General features: G+C 43.5%; 1 protein-coding gene across 9 annotated transcripts in view; it reads left to right on the forward strand.

Annotated features, from left to right (window-relative positions):
- The window catches only part of HECW1 (HECT, C2 and WW domain containing E3 ubiquitin protein ligase 1), a 321,722-nt gene that overhangs the window by 184,881 nt on the left and 121,569 nt on the right, over positions 1 to 15,272 (forward strand). For 7 of the 9 annotated variants that reach the window (XM_060247682.1, XM_060247678.1, XM_060247681.1 and 4 more), the window contains 2 exons: positions 7,598 to 7,676; positions 12,626 to 12,795. In XM_060247682.1, the coding sequence (XP_060103665.1) occupies positions 7,598 to 7,676; positions 12,626 to 12,795 (249 nt within the window). The remainder of the gene's footprint in view (positions 1 to 7,597; positions 7,677 to 12,625; positions 12,796 to 15,272) is intronic. The other 2 variants (XM_060247679.1, XM_060247684.1) reach the window with 1 other exon arrangement.

Raw genomic sequence — 15,272 nt, forward strand, 5'->3', positions numbered from 1 at the left:
AAATTATACAAAGATGCAGCACTGCAAAGTACATTTGTAACCTCCCACGCTTCAGTGGCTCCTCATGGTCTGATTGCATACATCAGGCAACAAATCTAGTTTCTATATCTCCAGCCACTTGTACAAGTGCCAGCACGGCTCTGTTTTAACTGTTTTTTTAAAAATGTGATTAATGATAAACATATGGGGAAGAGTGGAACTATTTCATTGCCAAAGTGTTTTTAATCTGGTCCAGAAAGGGGGTCAGATTAACCCAGAGTAGTGTGAAAATATTGATCAAGCTTTGTTTTCAGTCTTCTGCAACTCTGTACTCCGTGTATTCCTTAACTTCAATGATATTTACTTACTTCTTTACTTCATTTATATGCCACCTTTCTCCCCAGTGGGTAATGATGAAGTCAGTTGTCCTGCCCCCTCTCAACTTGTATTTAACAAATGTATACTTCAGGGGTGGCAAAAGTGTGGCTTGGGAGCTGCATGTGTCTCTTTCATGCATATTGTGTGGCTTTCGAAGCCCCTACTACCCCATCAACCAGCTTGGAGAAGGCATTTCTCTCTTTAAATCACTTCTCCAAGCCAAGCCAGCCAGTGAAAAAAAAGCAACTTTAACTTTAAATGCATTATCCAAGCCAAGCCAGCCAGTGGCTTGGAGAATACATTTAAAGTGCTTTCTTTCCACCTCTTTCCTCCTCCTCCCCATCTTCCTTCCTTCCTTCCTTCCTTCCTTCCTTCCTTCCTTCCTTCCTTCCTTCCTTCCTTCCTTCCTTCCTTCCTTCCTTCCTTCCTTCCTTCCTTCCTTCCTTCCTTCCTTCCTTCCTTCCTTCCTCCCTCCCTCCCTCCCTCCCTCCCTCCCTCCCTCCCTCCCTCCCTTCCTTCCTTCCTTCCTTCCTTCCTTCCTTCCTTCCTTCCTTCCTTCCTTCCTTCCTTCCTTCCTTCCTTCCCCCCCTCCCCTCCCCTTCATCTCTTACAGCTCTCAGACATCTGACATTTATTCTATGCGGCTCTTATGTTAAGCAAGTTTGGCCACCCCTGGTATACTTCAGTGGTTCTGACCCAGATGGCCCAGGCTAGCCTGATCTTGTCAAATCTCAGAAACTAAGCATGGCTGGCCCTGGTTAGTACTTGGATGGGAAGACCAGAGTCACGAGGCAGAGGCAGGCAATGACAAACAAGTCTCTTGCCTTGAGACCCCCCTGAGGGATTGCTGCAAGTCAGCTGGGACTGGATGGCACTTTACACTCCCACATGCGTTGATGGTGTTGGGGTCATTCGTATTCCCAGTTGCACTAAACAGGAAAGAGAAAGGGAAATATGTGGCTATGAATATGTTGAGGAGCTGGTAAGCAAAATAAGGGGGTGCATAGATGAGGGTTGTACTTGGCCAGACAAAGCAAGCCACAGTGGCGCTTCCACCATCTTTGGGATTTGATTTGGGTTTGGCTGTTGGTCATGCAGGTGTGGGAAGCAGTCAGTCAATCTTTATTACAATGATCCAAGATCAGCATATATATCAGCGATCATGTAATCATATTTATTTGTTCAGGGCTTGTTCCTTGGTTCAAATTCATATATTTGTTTATTGGCTACATCACTCTTATTACATGGCCTACTGTAAACTCTTGGAGGATTGGCTACATCAGGGGTGTATGGCCTAATATGCAAAGGAGTTCCTGCTACAAAAAAGCTGTGTTTTGTGACATATCTAAACATGCTAAATAAAAGTATGAGCATGCATTGTTAGAATAAAATCCATTAAAATATTAAAATGAAGCGGTAATCTTCTGGCTAATTAGACATGCCAAGGAACAAAATCCCGCTGCCTTAACAGGAATTGCAGTACAACAATCCGCAAGGAGAAAAGAAGTATAAAAGTTATTAGAGCTACCTGGATACTTGGCTATAATTGGAGTAATGTACATTTTCCAAATATCCTGGTAGTACTGGCAGTGTAAAAGTAAATAATGAGTTGTCTCTACCAGGGCTTTTTTTTTTTTTTTTGGAGCAGGAATGTACAGGAATGCGGTTCTGGCTGGCTTGGTATCAGGGGGTGTGGCCTAATATGCAAATGAGTTCCTGCTGGGCTTTCTCTACAAAAAAGCCCTCCGCAAAACAATGGTGCCCTGGGGTGTGTGGCCTAATATGCAAATGAATTCCTGCTTGACTTTTTCTGCCAAAAAAGCCCTGGTCTCCACTGATCCAGATTGACGTGAACAGAGACATTGTGCATGCGGGGTGTGTGTGTGTGTGTATCTCCCCTCAAGAAGTGCAGATGAGAGAATGTTAAATGTGGCCAGCAGGTGTGGAAAGCAGTGTCGGGCGTAAGTCACACCGGCTTCCAGTGCGTCAGTTGCTTAGGCACATGTCTGGCCCTAAGTGAGTCCATTTATGGGAAAGGGCGGAATATAAGCCTGAATGAATGAATGAATGAATGAATGAATGAATGAATGAGATAGATAGATAGATAGTCAGTCAGTCAGTCAGTCAGTCAGTCTTTGTCTTCACACTTACTAGGGGTTGCCTGAGTTAAATCACTTAAAACTGTATTGGTGGTAATGGAGAGTGCCATTAAGTTGCAGCTGACGTATGAGACCCCACAGAGTTTTCATGGCGAGAGATGAACAGAGGTAGCATGCCACTGCCTGCCTCTGTGTAGCAACCTGGTCTCCCTTAGTGGTCTCCCAGCCAAACACTAGCCAGCGCTTACCCTGCTTAATTTATGACCGCTGACGAGACTGGGCTAGCCTGGGCCATCCAGGTCAGGGCAAAAATTGTATTGATTGTATATAATTAAATTACATATATTGTTCAATTGCATTTCTAGTCAAGTGTGTGTGTGTGTTTACAAAAAAAAAGTCAATCCATTGTAATACAGATGCAGACATGTGGGTGTGCTGCCTTTGCAAAATGAAAAAAAAGGGGGGGCGGGTCTTTCCAAAAGGTTTTCTTGGTATGGTAAAACAACACAGACACAAACATACCCTATCCAACCTCATCTCACTACGTAACACAGGAGCAAACATTAAATTCAGTGCTTTTGCCAGAGTATGGTTTCTCGGGGAAAATAATAATAAAAGGACCTTTTTAAAAAAAAGCTCCCTCAAGAAAACTGTAAGCACTGAAACCTTTTGGTAACACTTGGTATATTGTGGAATTTATCAGCTATGGAGAAAGACAGGGAAGACAAGACATTCCTTCAGAATAAAACCCTAGCCATGGACTCTAAAGCTTTGGGGAATATCTTTCTCTCTCAGCGTCACCAGTCATGGATTACTAATACTCATGATGGCTCAGCCTTGTGGGAAATGTGGGAAGCTGAACCACTGAGTAAAGGGGTGCCTTACATAAGCATGTGTAACTGTGTTTGTGGTACTACAGGGAGCCAAAACCCATGTGGCAGAAAGCCCTGCCAAAGGATAGGTGGGACAGCTCTGTGTCATGTTGGCTGGCCTTCATAAAAAAGTATTCCACAGTTTTTGTTTCCTCTTCCAGCTCTGTCTGCCCATTGAAATGACACAAGCAATGTTCAGTTTGTCACGAGCACACACACATCGTTGGTCACACAAACTTCGCCCAACCTTTCTGCACTGTACGTTTCTATAGACGTACTTGTGTAGGGAAATCCGTCTCTCCTCAGTTGATTTGAAAGAAGAGGAGGAAGAGATTGGATTTATATCCCCACCTTTCACTTGGAATCACAGAGGAGTTTACAATCTCCCTTTCTCTCCCCACAACAGACACCCTGTGAGGGAAATGTGGCTGAGAGAGCTCTCAGAGAACAAATCCTGAGAGAACAGCTCTGTGAGAACTGTGACTGACCAAGGTCATCCAGCAGATGCATGTGGAGAAGGGGGAAATCAAACCCAGTTCTCCCAGATTAGAATCCAGTCACTTAACCACTATGCCAACTGGCTCTCAGGAGGGATGAGAATCTCTCCTTCATGTTCTTGGAATTTCTACTAGTCAGTCAAAATAAAGTATAACAGCTTCACTCTTTTGTGGGAGATAAGCTGGATCTTTGCCCCTGCAACCACCAAGCTGCCATTTTATTTTTATTTTACTTCAGTTATACCCTACTTGCACACAAAGTGGCTTACATTATTTTCCTCTCCTCCATTTAATCTGCACATCAACTCTGTGAGGTAGGTTAGGCTGAGAGTTTGTGACTAGCCTAAGGTCACCCAGCAAACTTCCTGGCACAGCAGGGAATCACACCTAGTCCAGTGCTGCAACCACTGCAAACAAAGTGGCCTTGGTTTCTAAGGTCATTGTTTCTCTAACACATGTCCTGTGAAATTGCTTAGACTTTTCATCCTGCGCTGGTTCAGCTATGTTGAGATGCTGTTTAAATAAATTGCTTTGCCCAGAAGTGGCCTTGAGGTGGCAGGGAGAAGTCCTGGTGGCTGTTAGCACCCTCTCCTGTTAATTAAGAAACACGTTTTGATGAGGCCAGAAAGAGGGCTTTTTGTTTCTTGTCTGTTCCCGGCTGGGAGCCTGGTGATTTTGATGAGAAGTGCTCAGCATAGTCTCCCAAGCGTTTTGCACTTTTCCATTAGATCAATTTCAGGAGGGTTCATTGGATCTGCGTTTTTATTGATTTACATTGAAACTGACTCATGGAAACCACTTATGCAGATGTGAGGCATACTTTGCTTAATAACACATATGAGAATCCCATTATCACGGCGTTAGCAACTAATGATTTCTTAATATAGAGATAACCCCTCTCTCCATCTCTCTCTGTGTTCATCATTCCTTGTTCTCTTCCCAACACCCTGTTTCTTTTTATTGTTCAGATTATCAAGTAGGTCCAGTGTTGTTTGTCAACTCAGCTTTTCTTCATTTATAGTGGAATCCTGTGTACAGTTACTCCAGTCTAAGCCCATTGAAATCAGTGGGCTGACAATGGGGAAACAGCATCTAGGTTTGCACTGTTAGGCTCCAACCACATGGAGGATTTACTCCAGTTTTGTGTCCAGACTGGAATAGGTATTTTTGGAGCATGGACATGATGCCATTCCCTTTCTGTCCCCCCACCCCACCCTTTGCTGCAGCCTTTCCAGACATGATTTGGTCTGATCTTTTGAGAAATATTGCAGTTAAAAGCACCTTTGCACATGGTGTGGATGGGAAGGTGTGCATTTTTATGGCTTCTGCCCGCATCAGCACCATTTTCCTTGCCTCAGTCCTTCAGCGTTCCTTCCCTCTGCACTACTGGAGGGCTTTAAAAAAATCAGTAATTAAACTATAGCAATAGTTTGGGAGGAAAGATGGCATGATATAGCCCAGTCATGACAGATCTCGGAAGCTAAGCAGGGTCAGTACTTGGAAGGGAGACCACCAAGGGAGACTTTGTTGAGGAAGGCCATGGCAAGCCATCTCTGCTTCTGCCTTGCCTTGAAAGCCCCTTGCTGGGATCATCAGAAGTTGGCTGTGACTTCAGGACAGTTTACATACACATATAGCAGTAACTCAATTACCCATTTTAATCCATATAGCAATATATGTTACCATATGTAATGGACCTATTACTGTAGTTTGAACATGTGAACATATGAAGCTGCCTTATACTGAATCAGACCCTCAGTCCATCAAAGTCAGTATTGTCTTCTCAGACTGGCAGCGGCTCTCCAGGGTCTCAAGCTGAGGTTTTTCACGCCTACTTGCCTGGACCCTTTTGGAGATGCCAGGGACTGAACCTGGGACCTTCTGCTTCCCAAGCAGATGCTCTACCACTGAGCCACCGTCCCTCCCCATGTTTAAAACCAGACACTGACATATTGCAGTAGTTTCCTGGTGGTGGTGGGGAATGGCCACCACGAGTGGGGGGCTGAGGCAAGGGTCAGGCAGGGGAAACTGCTATGTGGGTGCAAATGCCTCTGCAGTTGCAACACTAATGGAATAAATGCAGAAATCCATAACTGTGTAGATGTGGACTTAGTATCTTTTTTTAATTTTTTTTTATTTATTTAGAATTTATATCCCGCCCTTCCCACAAGTGGCTCAGGGCGGCTTCCAACATTAGATCCAACATAAAATTAAACAATATCGCTATTAATGTGCATTTCATAAGGAGTTTGGTCTACTCATAAAGAAGCTCATTTAATTAAAAAAATTCTTAGGAAAGTATAATCTAACGCAAAGGATTTTAAAACAAAGTTTTCCCAAACTTTTGATAACCAGTAGCACATGAGTTTTTCTCTCCTGAGTTAACAGTGGTGCAGCATTTCACTTTTCCACTCAAAAATATACATCTGTGACATATGGACACATGTATTTCCTCCATTCCTGGATAATGGGCAGGTAGACTGCTTGGAGATATGTTATGGTTCAGGTAGTATTGCTTTCCACTCTTAACCTGCTCAAGCAGACATGGCCCATAGATGGGACTCTACTTTCTGGGCAATGGTGATGCTTCTGGGATTCCCCACACCTGTCATAAGGGTATACCTGAAACAACCTAATTCCCTCCCTCAGGTTCTTGCAGTAACTCATGATATATTAGCAGGAGACCTTCATGATGTGATAGGCACGGAATGGTGGATGCGTTCAACCTGATAGCTCCAGTTTCCAAGGCTCATCCTTCACAGCACATAGTTGAGCAATTCACTGGTTTAAATTCTTCTGGTCATTTTTGGTCTCACGCAGCTAAGCAGGCGGGGGTTTCTACAACCACAGTGGTGGGTATTGAGAGGTTTAGTCATCCCCATGTGGATGTCAACCCTGACCTGGATGGCCCAGGCTACCCTAATCTCATCAGATCTCAGAAGCTAAGCAGGGTCGGCCCTATGTACTTGGATGGGAGCCCACCAAGGAAGTCCAGGGTCACAGAGGTAGGCCCACAGCAAACCACCTCTGAACATCTCTTGCCTTGAAACTGCAACTTGACGGTACTTTCCACCACACTGAGGATGTCAGGCTCTTGACTGGCAAGTGGCACTCCATGCCCATATCTTTCTGCTTTCCAATCAGCTTCCAAGGTTGAATTTTTAAAGAGCTTGAGGGGATGAGTAGAGGCTGTATTCAGTCACCTGCATCCCTTCCTACCCACTTCCCTGACAAGTTGCTGGTTCCAGCTCTTTAAAAGGACTGCAGATGCACAGCCTAGATGGTTCTATCCAAGCACGGAAATACAAAGATATTTATTTGACAGTAATTCAGGAACCTGTATGTCAGTTTGTTAGCTGGAGATGGTTGCTAGCGAGCTGAATAACGGGTGGTAATATTACCTATTCTATTGGGAGCAGTTTGTTTTTGCAGTGATAAATAAATTTTGTTTGCAAACAGTAAGATAAGGGAGTGCTGCTTTTTTCGGCACTTATAAAACACACTGATAAACGTTGCTGTAATTTCTTGCTTTTGTCTTCTTCTCCTCCTCTACGAAGAAGCTTTCTGCTGGCCTCTATTTCTCCTTTACTGGCAACAGTGTTAACTTGTCACAAAAGCATTTTTGATCGGTGGCTGCCTAATGATTGCTTGTCATTGATTCATACTTGATCGTGTCGATCGAAATAGTAGTCATTAAGCATATTTTTCTCAAAAAAGAAAAGTGACGGCAACTCTCTTTCCATTCCTCCCCCCCCCCCCCCGCACCTTTCAGCAGATTTTTAAAAGCATCACCAGTGAAGATTCAGTCCAGGGGCAAGGAAACCGAAGGTTGATCAGTTTCTCGTTATCAGGTATGCTTTATTCTTTTTTTTAAATGCTGTCTTTGATACATTTTTATGCTGCCCTTCCTTCAAAGACCTTAGAGCAATTTACAGTAGTCTCCCCTCCACCTCTGGTTTACCATCACAACAACCTTGTGAGGTGGGGTTAGACTGAGGAAGTATGATTAGCCCAAGGTGTTGTGTGAGGCAGTGTGTTGTAGTTGTTACTGTTTTAGACAAGGATTTGGGATACACTGGTATGAATTCTCACTCTGCTCACGGAAACTTGCTGAATTACCTTGGGCCAGACACACACTTTTCAGCCTAACTTACCTCACAGGGTTGTGGTGAAGATAAAATAGATGAGGGGAGAATGATGTAAGCCACTTTGGGCCTCTACTCGGGAGAAAAATGGGGTACAAATTAAATAATTAAAATGACAGTGTGTGTAAGGAAGAAGAAGAAGAAGAATATATTGGATTTATATCCCACCATATACTGTGAAAGAGTCTCAGAGCAGTCTTCTTTACCCCCACCCCCCTCAACAGACACCCTGTGAGGTAGGTGGGGCTAAGAGGGCTCGCATAGCAGCTGGCCTTTCAAGAACAACTCCTGTGATAGCTATGGCTGACCCAAGGCCTTTCCAGCAGCTGCAGATGGAGGAGTGGGGACTCAGACCCGGTTCTTCCAGTTAAGAGTCCATGCACGTAGCCACCACACCAAACTGGCTCTCTTATTGAGGCCTTCTTATTGAGGACTGCCTCCCCAGCTGTCTTCTGAGGAACCCCAATGTTTCCTGGAAGATCTTCTGAAAGAGACTGGCCTCAGGTAATCCAGCAAGCTTTTCAGTTGAATGAATTTTTGAACCTGTCAGACATTTTCCTCCATAATACCACATTGGCTGTCATGAGTTCTTGCATATAAAGACCTCTTAGATCATCTATTCTCCTGTTCTATTTCCTTCTCTTTGAAGACAATTAGTCTTCCCTATTAGCAACATGTGAATAATTAATTTTTCTCCTTGTCTGTTTATGACCTCAACGTTTTTCACCACCCACTCACTGTTAATTTATCATGCCCTCAGCCCTAAAAGTTTTCCCTGTAGACTTCCTCTGGCTTTTCTTCATGAACTTGATCTTTTTCCTTTTAGCAAAATCTGAAACCTTGGTACTTTCAATAGATTATGCTGTTACATTTTCTTCTTTCTCTTAGAGATTTTATTTGGCACATACTTAGTGTGAAACAGTGTATCCCCATATACCTGTATATTATTTTACGACACCTATGCTGTACATTACTGTAGTCACCTGCCAAATTTTGCTATGCCCTCCATTCATGTCTTGCAATATTCTTCTTTCACACCTTGTTATATTTTTCAGCCATATTGTTAGTTGCTAAAATCCTTGCTCTTTCTTCCTACTGCCATATCTTGCTACACCCAACTATAGATTGGATGCAAAGGGACAAATCCACAGCCATAATAGCACTTCCATTAGCAGAGCAAAGGAGAGCAACATTAATTGATTCTACACACACACACGCACAGAGTAAGTATGTGTGTAGGTAAGTGCCATCAAGTTACAACCAACTTATAGCAACCCCAGCAAAGGGCTTGGAAGGCCAGTAAGAAGTGGCTTGCCTTTGCCTCCTTCTGCAGATTCTTCCTTGGTAGTCTTCCATCCATGTACTGACCCGGCTTTAGCTTCTGAGATCTGATGGTATTGGGCTATACCATGTTGCCTTCCCTCAGCCACGCACTGTAGACCCTCATCATTCCCCTATTCTGTTATTGAGGGCCTCTTGAACTTCAGGAAGAGAATTGGGGTGAAGGGCTACAGCAGAAGGGGGAGGCAGGATAGCTTTATTCTGCTGGTGGTACCTTGGATCCAGTCACATGTTCCTCCCCCCAGTATTTTACGGCACCTTTGTCCTATCTTGTTGTGCCTCCTAATGGAAGGAAGAGGAGGGTCTGTGAGAGGGAACTAGAATCTGCAACTTGGGGTGTGAGTGTGGCTCATGGTAGAATATTGGTTTGGCATGTAGAAGGGCTCAGGTTCAGTCCCCGGCTTCTCCAGTTAAAAAAAGGAGTATGTCATAAGTGATATGAAGCAATAGAAGAACCACTTTTTTTAGTGGAGTTGTAGGATAGTGGTGTCCTGTGAGACATGGCCCTGGCTTTTACAATTTCATGAGATATCAGAAGATAAGTGTGGCTGGCCCTGGTTAGTACTTGTATGGGAGACCACCAAGGAAGTCCAGGGTTGCTGTGCAAAGGCAGCCAATGACAAACCACCTCTGCTCATCTCATGGCTTGAAAACCCTGCAAGGTCAACATAAGTCAACTGTGACTTGGTGGCACTTTCCATCACCACGATGGAGGTAGGATATACCCTGCTATATCCTTAGCTCATTTCATCCTTTAAGTGATGGATTGGGTAGAAACATAATGATTTTCTTAGTACACTTTATGGCTTACCTGGGACTTTTCGTGCTTCTGTTTGGGCCAATGTAGGTACCAGCTGTCTTCTAAACAGAAGCTGAGATTTACTTCAGTTATCCCATAGCTGCTATTGCCCTGGTTCACTACAACTGAACATTATGGAACAGTTTAATTGCTCTTTGTTACCTTCCAAGCATATATGTTTGTCTTCAAATGCCACTGCAATTAATAGAGCTGCCTACAAGAAAAACCTTACTCTTTCATCTTGTTATGAACTTCATATCCGTTCGAGTGACGGAGAAAAGATATAGGAATGTGCTTGCTCTGCCTTCTGTCTCTTCCTGCTCCACTGATCTGTTTATGAGAAATTACCTGACATTTTCACACTGATTGATATGCAGCACTTGTTGTGAAGAGAGCTGTGATTTACAGGGGTCGCTTTGTGGAAAAACAGGCGGTGGAGCTCATCCAGGGATTGTTATGCAGCTGCACCTACTATTCAATGGACGAGGAGGTGGAACTCTCAGAAAGGTTCAGGAGCTGCACTCCTGTGAGCTCTCACTGAATCTGAGGCCTGATCTGACCAAGCAAAAATGATGTATGATATATTAATGTCATTCATCAATAGGTTTGGATTTTAAAATATACACACAGAATGGTGTATATTCATCAATAGGTGTACATCAATAGGTGTACAATGGTGTACATTCATCAATAGGTTTGGATTGTAAAATATACACACAGAATGGTAACTGCTCTCTTGAATCCCTTCAGTTCACATCCCCCAAGAAATGCCTTGGGAAAGTGCACTGAACTTGTTTGGATTTTTTTATATTATTAGTTATGAAAACGACTAGGTCTACTAGAATTCAGTAGTCATGGGGAACATGTTTTCCAGAGCTATTACGATTAAGAGAAAATATATTTTATTTACTTGCTTGTATACATTGTTTGTATATTTGTACCCTGCTTTTCTACCAAATCAACTCCCAAATCAGCATATAATTCAAACCTACTACAGTATTCAATTAAAGCCAGTAGCTGAGATATACAGTTCTTATTCCCCCCCTAAAAGGAAGCAACGTGAGCCCCGTGGCGCAGAGTGATAAGCTGCAGTACTGCAGTCCAAAGCTCTGCTCACAACCTGAGTTTGATCCCGGCGGAAGCTGGGTTCAGGTAGCCGGCTCAAGGTTGACTCAGCCTTCCATCCCTCCAAGGTCGGTAAAATGAGTACCCAGCTTGTTGGGGGGAAAGTGTAGATGACTGGGGAAGGCAATGGCAAACCACCCCGTAAAAAAGTCTGCCGTGAAAACGTCGTGATGCAACGTCACCCCAGAGTCAGAAATAACAGATTTTAGCAGTTCTCTTTTTACTCATCACATGCAGTTAAATCCCAGTGCAATCACTGGGACTTGTGAGTAGAGGCACTATGCTACCCTCTCGAGATCACCCATTGAAGCTGATTGGCAGTTGAATTCAGACTAACAATAGAAAATATTTCTTGACCAATGGCATACCGAGGCAATTGAATTAATTAATAACATCTAACCAAGCGTTTGTTTGAACATGAGTGGGAAGGAGCCTGGAAAACTGCTTATAGAAATGCAAAGAAGTCAATATAAACATAAAGAGATACAACCTGAACTGGTATCTCTCCCCTGCCCTAACAGATGTGTGTGCTGAAAGCTTTTGCACTGGAGACAGAGTTATACAAGAAAAATATCATACCTAGGGTTATTATTTTTATTACTGTTGCTGTTGTTGTTAACTTCATTTATAAACCACCTTTCCCATTGATACACCAGGCAGATTCCAAAATACAGAAAACAGTTCAATTAGACAGTGGAGACTTCCAATAAACAATGCAGGAGGACTAGATTACTGAACTGGAAAAAAACGATGCAAATGAAAAACTGTCCAAGACATGTGATAACACAATGATGAAAGGGGGTTACAAGGGTAGAGGACTTTCTGCTAAATGAGAGAACTGATATGAACAGTCAGTATTGCAATAGGCTACAATCCTATTCCAATATAGAAACAGCCTCTTGAGTGGTTCTTTTATGCTTCCTGGGTGCCACACAGCCACTAAGAGTTCCTGGGACTGAGCTTTTTGATCAGGGGTGATCTGGAAGCTAGGAGACCACAGGCTATGGTGGCAGTGCAAGACCTTTAAAAGAGCGAGAACGAGAAGACAGTTCCATCCCTTTCTCTTGCCTTAAAGCTAATAGGACTTTGTGTTCCACATTTGCTGAACATTTCTGAGAGGGGCTTACCCACTGTCCTTAAAAAGGACTCGTGACCTGCAGAATGTATGCATGGACACTCAGGAAGTTCTGGACCCTAGGAGCATCTGTTTGGCTCCCATTGGAAATAAAATGGTAGACAAGGACTTAGGATGCCAGTAGGACTTCTGTTAGGTTCTTATACTAGGGAAGCCCGTTGTGACAGAGACGGTGACTCATATGTTTTAGAAAAATGTGCAATTTATTACTGAGCAGATCAAGGAATACTAATGAGGATGCTCAACCTTCTGCAGATTTCCAAGCTTTTGGTCTGAAGAAAGGCATGTTCTTCAATCCGGACCCTTATTTAAAGATCTCGATCCAGCCTGGAAAGCATAGCATCTTCCCAGCTCTTCCTCACCACGGACAAGAGAAGAGGTCCAAGATCATGTGTAATACTGTCAATCCCATCTGGCAAGGAGAGGTAAGCCATTGACTTAAAAAAAAAAATGTTAGTCTGCTACCCTTGTTCCTGAGTTTTATAGAATAAATGCATAGACTTATTGCAGGGGTGCAAACATTTTTGAAAACTTGGGGCCAGCCATATTTTTATTAAGGAAAAACAAGAGACAATTGCAAGAGGAGAGACCTGCTGCTTGCTAGCACATTCTGATCTGTCCCACTTCGAGCCTCCAGGTATACATCTTCTAACAATGTTTCAGTAAGAAGTGTCAGGGCTCTGGCCTCTTTGAAAGATATAGCCTCTGGTTTTGAAGCCCTTTCTCTCTGGGTGACTTGTAATTCTGTTTACTCAGTGGCAAGGGGGAGGGATTCTGTCTACGCTCACAGCCACTCTTCACATCTTCCATAGCTGGACACAAAAAGCATTCCGGGGTGGTGGTGACCAGGGAAAGCCCTGCCTCAGATAAACTCTTCCCCAGGCCACAATCAAGGTTTATTGTCACTCAGACATTTATATCCTGCTTTTCTCCCCAAGAGGACCCAAAGCAGCTCACAGCAGCAGCAAATAAATGCAAAAATGCAAAATAAATCAAACCAACAAAAAAAAGAAAAGAGCAACCTGTGTCTTAGGTTGGTTCAGGCTTCAGAAGGTGACTCATCCAAAGGCACAACTGCAAGCTCAAGCTGAAGAGGTTATGCTTCTGGCCTCTTCCAAACCTTACAGTACCTGAAACAGGAAAGGTAAGTGCTCAGCAAGAGGGTACAGGTGACCAAGATGGTTCCCCCAGTTTTCTCCTCCTTTAGAGAGCATGGGGACAGGCCTGAGTTGAATGATGTCTGAGTGAAGCCCATGGGTACATCATCCAACCAGGAAGTCTTGATATGCCCCGCCTAGAAATGTTTTGAGATTAGGTGCTCTCCCTCCATTCAACCAGAATCAGAGTTGTGATTTGATACCTGTATTGTAAATAGTGGGGACTTGTTTGGCTTGTTTAAAGAAGAAAAATCTGTAGGATAAAGTGATTGGACCCACCCACCTCTGCCCAGCAACCTTTCCCCTTAGCTCATAGTGAATTTTTCAAGTCACCCTGTTCTTGAATGAAACGAATCATCTTTTGTCTGCTATAACTCTTGAGTATGGCAGAGTGTTTGCAGGGAGTAAGGAGTAACAGAAGGAAGTTACTTATTTAGGAATGGTGTCATGATAAGCAAGTAAAAGCTTTTTGGGAGAAAACACCCTTATTCATCCTAATACATATCTTCCACTGACAATTCATACGTTCCAAAGTATGCCTGGACCTTTGGGCTCAGCAGTAAGGTTGTAAACAATTCTGTTGGTTATAGAGAATTACTTACTCTCTTTGACTGTAGCCTTCTCAGAAATATAGCTTCCTGGCCCATTAATTAAGGCTGGTTAGAGCGAAAAACTAAGGGGGGGATATTGAGAGGTTTGACTGTAAGAATGACCTATAAAAGAGAAAAATAAGTGATGGAATAAATAGATGTGGGGTAAGATGGTAAAAGAAGGTTCTCACAGGAAATGGCTGCCAGGCCATCAATAACACAAAGAGGAAGCGCATCATAAGAAGTACCCTACTGGATCAGAGAAGTGGGCCAGAACAAGGCATAGAGGCTGAGGTCTTCCCCTGATGTTGCCTCCTGGCTCTGGGATGCAGAGGCTTCATGCCTCTGAGTATGGATGTTCTCCTTCATCACTGTAGCTAGGAGAGCCAGTTTGGTGTAGTGGTTAAGTGCGCAGACTCTTATCTGGTAGAACTGGGATTGATTCCCCACTCCTCCAGTTACAGCTGCTGGAATGGCCTTGGGTTAGCCATAGCTATTGCAGGAGTTGTCCTTGAAAGGGCAGCTGCTGTGAGAGCCCTCTCAGCCCCACCCACCTCACAGGGTGTCTTTTGTGGGGGGAGAAGATATAGGAGATTGTAAGCCGCTCTGAGTCTTTGATTCAGAGAGAAGGGTGGGGTATAACTCTGCAATTCTTCTTCTTCCATCAAGAGGCCTCTGGCCTTTGCTGGCAGTCCTGGGGCTGGTTACCAGGTTTGATTTTTTTTTTTTTAAAGCTGCAATTGGTAATTTGGGTTTTTGCACTCCTCCTTACTGATCTCATTGCTCTGATGTATCCTAGTTGTCCAGATAATCTAACCGGTAGCACTATGCACCGAGTTCCTTCAGTTCCGGGCCCAATTGTTTAATTTGCTAGCAAGACATCTGCTAAATTGGGGCTTTTAGTACACATTGTGCTTCAAAACTGTAATTTATAAGATTGCTAATTGTTAAAGAAAGACGCATTACCAGTCTGTAGCTGGGGGGCTTTTGAAAGCCCTTTATTAGGTGCCAGAAACCTAATAGTGAAAGGAGAAAACAACCTCTGAAAGACCTATGAGCGTGTATCTGTTTCATTTGAGAAATTCTCTGCATTAGAAGCAGCTCTGTTAGGGTAGTAATGGCAGATGCAAGGTAATGATCGAAGCACAGATTTCC

Source organism: Heteronotia binoei, chromosome 10, assembly GCF_032191835.1.
Source record: "Heteronotia binoei isolate CCM8104 ecotype False Entrance Well chromosome 10, APGP_CSIRO_Hbin_v1, whole genome shotgun sequence".
Taxonomy (NCBI): domain Eukaryota; kingdom Metazoa; phylum Chordata; class Lepidosauria; order Squamata; family Gekkonidae; genus Heteronotia; species Heteronotia binoei.